The 10,110-nt window shown below is 35.0% G+C and overlaps 2 protein-coding genes across 2 annotated transcripts; one reads left to right on the forward strand and one right to left on the reverse strand.

Annotated features, from left to right (window-relative positions):
- Positions 1 to 1,279: 1,279 nt before the first annotated feature.
- On the forward strand, positions 1,280 to 2,997 carry TRIADDRAFT_60322 (uncharacterized protein; the record flags this gene model as incomplete). Its single annotated transcript, XM_002116193.1, has 4 exons — positions 1,280 to 1,449; positions 2,342 to 2,429; positions 2,620 to 2,706; positions 2,866 to 2,997. The coding sequence occupies 4 exons, from the start codon at positions 1,280 to 1,282 to the stop codon at positions 2,995 to 2,997; spliced, it is 477 nt and encodes a 158-aa protein (XP_002116229.1).
- A 396-nt stretch (positions 2,998 to 3,393) lies between these two features.
- On the reverse strand, positions 3,394 to 6,703 carry TRIADDRAFT_60323 (uncharacterized protein; the record flags this gene model as incomplete). The annotated part of the gene is made up of 9 exons (XM_002116301.1): positions 3,394 to 3,552; positions 3,639 to 3,733; positions 4,039 to 4,177; positions 4,425 to 4,513; positions 4,776 to 5,286; positions 5,455 to 5,535; positions 5,672 to 5,812; positions 6,072 to 6,137; positions 6,521 to 6,703. 9 exons carry the CDS (start codon positions 6,701 to 6,703, stop codon positions 3,394 to 3,396), a joined length of 1,464 nt encoding a protein of 487 aa, XP_002116337.1.
- Between the last annotated feature and the right edge of the window lie 3,407 nt (positions 6,704 to 10,110).

Consider the following 10,110-nt stretch of genomic DNA (forward strand, 5'->3'; position numbering starts at 1 on the left):
CATATTTATTTCCAATTGCTCCATGTCTACCTACAGTAAGTCATACTACTGTCTAGTGACTGTATACGGTATGTTGGGAACATGTTTTCTTCTGCCAGCACAGAATGTTACCGTCAAAAGTGACGAGAGAGAGAGAGAGAGTTGACGACGGCATATCGTATCTAATTACTACATACAGTAGTACATACAGTAGTCCAAAAGGGTTTCTCAAAGCAGGAATGACTCAAGCAACAATTTTCCCTCACCTTACCGAAAATTCTAGTTTTCAAGGTAAGGGCGTTGCATATCAATTGACGATCATGAACGATCAATAATCGCAATGACTATACAGTATACAGTATATCGATTTCTAATTCATTTCATACATTCCTATCCATACACAATCAATCAAAATAAAACGCCTATCCCAAACGGATAGAATCAAATTATACTACTGAACTTATTGGAGTCATTCTTACATATCCTGGAATATAGAATATCGCCGTACCGATGAGAGTTGTTGTGAAATTAAATTTCGATTGTCAAGCGACGTAAATTTTTCGCTGATAAAAAAGCCCAAATTAACCAAAGGTGCTGGAAGACTTGTCGTACGGTATGGCTGCTAATGCAAAGTACTGTACAGTACTGTACAGTCGAGAAAAGTCCTTCATCAGTGTTGACTACGGAAAATCGATGACGTAAATAAAACAATAGACCTTCGGTGTACAGTACCGTAGGTATAGTACTAGTTCAAGTGTTGATATAAAGAATAGTACTGTATTATGGTTAACATACATTACAGTCGATAGGCCACTCTTGCAGGGGCGTGGCTACCGTGTAGTGTTATTCAATGGTGAAGAAATGGACTTTCAATTTGGCTAGAATTCCATGCAGATACATCTGTACAACCTTGAGCCATTGGCTCTTGATATGTTGATTCCTTTTTATCGCAGTATTACCTTGAGCCATTGGCTCTTGATAGGCTGATTCCATTTGATCGCAGTATTGAATAATTCTATTTCTACTTTCTAATACAAACTATCAGGCGCTTTTCGATGTATGGTCGCCCTGGGCAACCATTTTCTACAAGTCACGTGGTAATACCGGTCGACAAGTCCTTGGAGTACACTCAGACACTGTACAGTACCCATCGACCCAGAGAGCTCAAAGGAAAACAACCTGGTCACAGCTAGCCTGGAGTCTATAAATCACCATACTGAATCAGTTGTATTCAGTACTTAAAACTGACACAAAACCGATAGCAGTCTTTAGCACTCTGGCACTGATCGAGCGGCAGCAAATGCATTTACCGATGGAAGAAGGAAGAGAGAAAAGCTCGACGCAACAGGATTCTGAAATAACTGCCCAAGATGAGAGGATCGATCCAAATGCGACCATCCTAAGCCATTCTGTTTTATCTCTACTTGTACCAAAGGTTGAATATGTTCAGGGCAGCGTCAAAGAAATTACGTAAGTGAAATGATGTCATTTTGCTTGGAAAGTGATCGATGAGTCACAGCGTGTTGGTTAGCTACTGCAAACTTTTGTCACTTTTTGCTAGATGCTGATTTTCATTTGTAGAGTATCATTGCCACTTTTATGACTTTCAACCTTCAATAGTATTGTAACAAATATTACCCTAGCCTTTGACAGTAGAAATTCAATCTATACCACATGGATAAACTCTCCAAATGGCTGAAATGACAGAGGACCATTTTACCAGCAGTTTCAATTGTACCACAACTTAACGAGCAAAAGTACCCCCTTTACTTGCTCTTACTTTATCAAGTACTCTACTCGTAGAAGTGTTATGAGGATTGATTGATTGTAATTTCCCGCTCAAAACATTCTTGAAATTAGATGGTTGTGCTTGAATGGACCTTCCATTCTTGCGATCGCTTTAAAGTTACCCGTTAGACACAACATAAACTTGTCATAAATAATAGTGCCCCGCTACAAGCACTACCAGCTACTTGAATGAATGTAAGGTCTCTTCCTCATTATGGTACGTGCTAGGGGACTCGTCAACGAACAGAATAGGCATAACTAAGTTGAATTCAGTATCTAAACAACATTCTAGCGGACTATTATAATAAGAAAACGAATCTTGCCTAATAGAAATCATCCTATCGACATTGTTTGCCCTTAATCCTCAATTTGCTAGTCTTGTAGTGAATACGGACTGTAAGTTGCAGCGCAAGTGATCATGGGAAGGAAATGTCATGACACAAATGAATTGATCCCTAAAATCAACATTTCTACTTTATAAGATACCCCTGACATACTGTGCAACTAGATATTATTAACGTTTACCATGTGGCTTTGCTAAGAAATCAACAAAAGTGTTGTATTCATTTTTCAGTAAAACACAGAACGTCCTTGCCAAATCAGTCGAGCAAGAAAATGAAAAGTTTCGGCAAATTGGCTACATTCATGACTTATCAAATACTGTAAGATATGCAATCATCTCAAATTGCAATGTTGTTATCATTGATGGATTAATGGAAGGCATTTAGAGACTCGATAATACTGTTTTAATGATACTCATTTTGATACTTTGAGTGAGCTTTAGATGATTTGTTCATTTTCATGTGATATATTATCGATATCATTGGTATGTTAATGTCATTATAATTATAGTTTATTAGGTGCAGACGTTGCAGATTTAAGCTAGTCAATATCAGGAGAGAAATGTTGAATCTGAGCGATAGAATGAATAAATTAAAGGTAGGCAATCGTCGTGATTTATCACGCCAATCGTTTGTGCTCTTGATAATATAATGATACACTTACTACAATTCATTATCGATTACTCTTTGCTGTTACGTTTGCGGGTACTTATTCGTATGTTGCTTGTTTGTGCTGCTGTCACTTGCAACCATGCAGAAACGTGCTGCAAGACTAAAGTCTATCCGCGAAAAGCAGCAGTTAAAGCAAGCCCAAGAAGAAGCCGAAAGACAAGCCTATCAAGCTAGCTTACTTGCTAAACCCGCCAAGCATTTAACAAATCAAAACTGAAAAGATGATAAAAAGACTAAGACTAAGTTCATGCAATGAAATACTTGATTTTTTTCACGTATATAAGATAGCCATCACTGTACATTGTTTTTATATCCATGATATGAAGGATAACCGTACTTCGATTAATTATTAGCTATTGGTTATCGTTTTCGGATCTAGATAATTTTCAACAGTATCCTATCACGATATCATGGATTAGGATACTACGTTTAATAATTGCCAAACCATCTAAAAATTGATTGCAAATATACAGTGTTTTGCGAGGAATTGATAGTGTGGTTGTGCAATGGTGAAACAGCATGGTCATAAAAATAGATGAATACTCTTAGAAGCACATTCATTTTGGTGCTATGCAGTATCATAGTGTTATCTGAAAAACTTTATTTCAAATTTTTATATTATTTTCATGCCAACAATGGCCAGATTTCTAGGTGAAATGTATTCCTCAAACAAAGGTATGATTCCACAATCTATGTTAAGCTCATTAAGGTACAAACAGCGGTCGATTGTTACGATACTTTCTAATAACGGCTGAAATAACACTTGTAATGCCTATGGGATAATATAAATTGAAACAAACTAGAATATCGTAATCACTAAAATGTATGTAGAATTTTCTTTTGAAGAGAAAATCTTACCGTTATGGCTTCTGCATATGGTATTACCAGCTCGTGCTCCTTGTACTTTTGCATGCATGTAGCGAAGCATTTCTCATAATTTTCATCAGTGACTGCTATGGCAGTAAATTATTTATTAATGCTGACATCAGTCTATCATATCCAGCACAACATTGTAGTTTGCAATCAACACAGATTTTAATATCATTAAAATTAGAGTGCTTTCTAAGTGATTATGCGTGCTAAAGTAGCATCAGGTAACCACTAATTTAAGTGACTCATTGAGCTAACACAAAAATTACGGTACTAAAGCAAGGTGACAGTTAGGGGTTGCAGAGGTTCGGTTACAGTAACAGATATGCTTAGAGGTAACAACGTATACAGTATGCGAGGATATAGAATCTTAATCATTCTATTTTACCTTGGATGCGGTTAAGATAGATTTTAGTGTAATCTTCGAAGGTCATCGCTGCAGATACTTTAATACGAACACGACCTTGATTTGTTTCACGAATCTCTTTAAAATCATTTAAAGGCAAAGTATACTTTACACGCAAAAACTTTATGAGTACGGATATAAACGATAGAAAGATTGGCTCAGCTACCTCTAGGCAGTGCTTCATTTACAATTGAACGATATGCAACATTTTTTGTATGGAGTACATGCTGAGCTAGGCTCATTTTTTCCCATCTATAAAGTTAAGTTCGCCATATACAACCTGATTAAACACTATCTGCTTTATCATTCGACCTGGATTGATATACAACACCGTATTGTAATACATAATGTAAAAAGCAAATTCTAACCTCTTTCTGGTCTCTTGTGCAGCTAAGCGCATTGCGTAAATCCCCATTTGCCAGTCGTGGTACTTTTTGCTCATCTGTGACAATATATCCTGTATAACACAACACAATGAACTTCAGCAATGTTACTTTCAATTTAAGACTATTATTGATTATACGGGTATAGTATATGTCAATACTACGTAGAAGAGGCTTTGGTTGTGTTGAACTTAAAAAGTTATTACGATACACCTACATTTAGATGAAAGCTCATCGGAAAATTTTTGAAGCAGCTATTTGCCTTAGTATCTGAAAGTCCAGTGCATGGTTTTGATGAGATTATGAAATAATTATTTAATATTGAAACAAAATTACCTTGCCGCTCAGGCAGCGGGGTAGTCATGCCGTGATAACAGCAACCTACACAGACAAGAAGAGCAGAAAATGGGCAGTGTTCTCCAACGTAGTGCAAGATGTTAGGAGTTAAATCATTACAGCAATGTAAACCAGCGAAACAAATTGGTATAGTTAAATTTTCCTGATTTTGATTCGGGAAACTAGCTACAGCTTGACAGTTGCCGTCTCTGGCGCTTTTCTTATTCACACCAATTGGATAATACAATCCTTTGCTGTTGTTAGTATGGTTAATCGATAAATCTTCAACTAATCGTGTTAATTCTTGATAACTTTGAGTATCACCGCTTATTCTTAACGTAATACTGTTTATATCTTGTGGTCTAGACCCATCCCAAGTTGATAATGAGGCATTCCTTTTAGAAATTACTTTAACATTACGAGTAATAGCACTTTCGGATCTTTGCGAATTTGAATCAAGTCCAACAATTTTCATTTTGTAAAGGCTATTAAGAACCTGGCCCAGATAACCCTAAAGATGAAGATACGTATCTTAATCTAATATGATTCATAGAGTAGCTGAACAGTAGGAGTATTTCGTTTAATCTGCTTAATTTCAGCATTTCCTAACAAAAACTGATGTAGTATGACCTGTATTGAAAGCTACCATACAAAAACTAAATGAATTAAGCTGAATTACCAGACCGGAACCAATGTCGACAACAGTCTCACAGCCATAGTTTTCGCACATTTTCGCAATGAAGGACGCCATTGATTCAACCTATTTGTGTATGTTGCGGGAATATATTACAATGAAGAGGACAACATGAGGATCAGGCAGAATCATTATTTTAAGTATAAAGTTATGTAATCGGCTAAAAGGATAATGTAAGAGTTGTCTATTAAAATCGATTAACCTCATGACGCTTTTTTGGGATCATTCCTAAGCCAATATCATCTTGAATCTCGGCCTTATCAATATTCTGATTTGGCTCTCGAGGCATAGCTAACGCAGCTACTTGAGTAATAAAATTCTGTAAAGATTTGGGCCAGAATTCCTAAGGATATATGTACAGATTGTGATTACTAAGAAAGGGTATTAGGTGCAGAAACAGTAGTAATATAGCAGATAAGGCTACTGGGTATTGTATTTTGCAGCATAATAAGCTCACTATTCTCATTCGAGCAAATCGCTTGAGTAGAATAACATCATTTCTATAGTACATGGATTAAGCAGCAGATGATAGTCTATAAAAAACCTGAAAGTAATCTTTCACTAGATTATAGACTTTGGTTTACATTATGCTCTGACATTACCTTTACTCTTCCTTGAGGAATATACTTTAGATCTTCATAAGAAAGCTGTAATAGAGGTTGCTGCCACTAAAGATGCAAAATATTTTGATGACATATTAAAAATTTCGAATTCATTCATTAAGCAGAGCAATGTTTAAATTCAAATCAGCAGTACTAGGAAGGTAATTGTACTTGTTATCATGATAATTAATTTAATCGTCTACATTTAATACTGTATTGATAGGAAAATCCATCTCTACTAATTACAATATACTGTACTACAGTTGTTGTAGAGCAAAATCGCTTGATTTCAACTCGAGCCTAAAGCAGTAGGTGATACGAGTACAAAACCTATCCGCGGTTCCTGCAGTATCACTCGATGAAATATCGCCTTATCTTAGACATATAGTGAAAATTACTCGTATTCTACCTTTAATTTAATGGTGCCTTGTAAAGCACCCAACACTCACTTCTTCAGGTATTTTTTCCCATATTCTCTCTTTAAAAAAGTCAACAACCTTAAAATTGTAAATCCATTCAAATTGAGCTACTATATCCACCACATCTTGCAAGTATTGTAGATGTCCATCTTTCCAGTGATCATATGGAGAAGGTAAATTATAAGGATTGGATATTTTCTTTAGATTAAGCATTCCAGTAAGGTTCATCGATCGCATTCATTACTCATGTATGACCTTTGTCAGAGACCACATCGCACACCCTTCAATAATCACATGATTATAGAAAGTCTTGAGTTGTTCAACTGGTGCAAATAAAGATCTACTTACGCAACGAAAAGCTTATGTCATGATAGCAGTACTTACGCTACGAAAAGCTCATAGTCGTGATAGCAGTATTAAGCTGTGCCTTAACTTATTTTGGTCATGGAGGCCAAAGCAAAAGCTTTCTTTGACCTCAATGGATTGGACTACAATTTATATAAACGTATACTGTATGTGTCTACTACTCCGTTGAGTATACAACTGCGACTGCGCAATGCTAAGCCTCCTAATTGGACCAGTACTGTAACCATTCTGTATTTCATGGGCGGGGCGAGCTCTCTATACTGTACACTGTACATATGTACATGTAATAGTACTAGTTAAAAGCACTTACGCAATACTGTGGTGTAGCCCCTTACAGGAACACTCCTCAGATCATAAGAATTATAATGGCATCCAAAAATATATCTACAGTATTAGGGATAAGGGAAATTATGTGCGCATATAAAAGCTTATAGTGTACTGATGTCGGCTTTTCTTTTCCCGTCACCTGGAGCACCGTAAAAGGGATTTTATATAAATAAATTAGAGAATTATAGAATTATCTTAACCTATACAGTACTGTATAGTATACACCCGTATATACTCGTATTACCGTGACTTTTCCTACAAAATACTTCTCTTATCCCTTTAGATAAAATATCGTTATCTATGACGTTATACATACTTTATATACAGTAGATAACTACATAGTTTTATAATATTATTACATACTTACGTAGATTTTCTATAAATTGAGCGACTTTTTAATAAAATTTGGGTTCAGCTTTGTCTAATAAGAGAGACTAGTATTGTGTTACTGTTCCTCCTGACGATAGAAGATCGTCAGTATTTTGAGTCGGACTGTAGGTAAATATCACGGAGGACAAACCCAACAGTAGACTCATCGTGTAATTTCTATTATAGTTTTAACTTTTCCTCTTTACAAATTTCTATTTGTAACAATTATTAATAGCACTTACTTTAAATTTGGCTAAAATTTCACGTTAGCAGGTCCTGACAAACCTTGAGCAATTGGTACTTGATATTTTTCTTGAACTTGTACTGGAGTATTGAGTTATTTGATCTTTTTTCAATTTTTTGATATAAACCATCAGTCACTGCCGCTTGTGCGGTCGGTTCAAACAGTATACAAATTATGCCGTGGCCTATTCCTTTATTGAATACTGATTTCAATTTTGAGGAAGCGCAAGTTTCTCAGGATGAGTGCCGATATTATTATGGCTAGAGCATTAAATAGGATTCACAATCTGAGTAGTCCCACGATAGTTTGCTAGTAGGCTAGATCGTAAGATTATGCAACTATCTATTGCCACTAGAGAGATATATTAGATATTGATAGTCCTCGGTATAAGAAATGATTGCTCGTGCGTACTGCTATAGCAAATGCAAAGCTGAACAAGAACCAAATATCCTGTCAAATATAGTTTTCGAAACAATTATTAGAGTGTGCAATGTGCATGTATCTATTGCCACTAGAGAGATACAATAGATACTAATAGTCTTTAGTAGAAGAAATAATTACCCGTACGTACTTCCATAATAAATGCAAAGTTGAACAAGAACCAAAAATCTTTGTCCTTTTGTGCTTTTTTGAGATAATCATCAGATTGTAAAAATATCTATTGTCGTTGGAGAAATGCAATAATACTAATAGTTCTTGGTTGAAAAATGATTACTCATACGTACTGCAAGAATAAATGGAATAATGAACAAGAAATGCAATTCTTGTCTATTTTGTATTTTTCGAGACATTCTTTAAGATGTACGTGTATAATCTAGATCAAATAGGATGAATAATTGTCTATTGTCACTTGAGAAATGCAGTCGCTATTGATAGTCCTTAATAGACGAAGTGTAAACATGCTCGCATGCACTGCAATATTATAATTAATGCAAAGTTGAACAAGAAGCAAAAGTCTTGTCGATCTATTTTTTGATGCACTTACACTTTTACGTTTATAAGCTAGACTGTAGGATTTCTACAAGTATCACTCATCATTGAAGAGATGCGTGCAGTAAATGCTGATAAACATAATTAATCTTTGGTATATCGGATGGATTTTACTCATATTTATTAATCATTAAGTGAGTCTTTAGCTCTAATAACACCATTTTACTTTCATAGCATTCGATATGAAGGTACTTCTGAAGAACTATCTCGAATTTTCTTAATAGTCAATTGCTTCGTTTAATGTTCGTTGCAAAAGCTTTCAAATAATTTCAAAATAGCTCTGGCCCTTGTTAAAATTTAGCACATTGATTTTACCATACGCATAAACAGAAAAAGGGATACGTTGATGTTTTACGATAATAAGATATTTCTTTTCTGATATCTGTTCAATAGTACAATATAAATCAGTGAATGATATCAAATTAAATAAACGTTAGCTACTGTGCTGTGTACAATATTACTGACAAAAAGGTTACTTCAATGACGACCAATTGTACAAGAAAATGTTCAAACAGCTAGCTAACCGACAATCGAGGTAGAATTTAATATCTATGTCTAGATCGATTCGGAACAATAATACTTTAAAGAAATTTTTTCGGATTTGATCAAACAGTATTATTATTAAATAATATGAACAATATCATAGGTTTTATATATAAGTGTGTTAACGTAATTATCCACGTTTACCGGTCCTTCGCTCTATCTTAGACGGACTATTGACTTGTTACTGGCGTGTGTTTAAGTTTCAGCTATTCTTTTCCCGTAAAAGTGAATAACCATTAGCATAAAACCCTCCGGAACAAAATATAAACTTAATACCAATAGCCTTGGAAAATACTTTATGTTAGTCCGAATAATATCGCAAACTTCACGATCTTTAACTTCCTTACGTGAGTGATCTAAAGGGGACCTATAGATTATGGTAAATAAATACCAAGCTATAATTCCAAGCAGTAGTAGAATTAGAATTAGTTTCATCCACTTAAGCAGACTCTTGTTTTTGTTCCGTATCCCAATACATGCAGCAGCCATACATATAAAATTAATCACTAAATAGCATCCAAGCACAATTGCTGCTGTTGGATCATAAGCCCCAAGAGCACGTATTTTCGATAAGATAGTGCCACCTAATTGACAGATAGTGGCAAGAAGAAACAATTGAAATGGTGTAGTTTCTTAATATCATTTTAAGAATGAATTGTACCTTTTAATCACAAACGAGTAGTTTAAATTAATAGTAATGATTAAAAAATATATAAATTACGACCAATAAAGGTAAGCTAGTCTTAATTGTCATAAATGATATATTAAAATATTTAGGGTA

The sequence above is a fragment of the Trichoplax adhaerens genome, genomic scaffold (assembly GCF_000150275.1).
Source record: "Trichoplax adhaerens TRIADscaffold_14 genomic scaffold, whole genome shotgun sequence".
In the NCBI taxonomy this organism is placed as follows: Eukaryota; Metazoa; Placozoa; class Uniplacotomia; order Trichoplacea; family Trichoplacidae; genus Trichoplax; species Trichoplax adhaerens.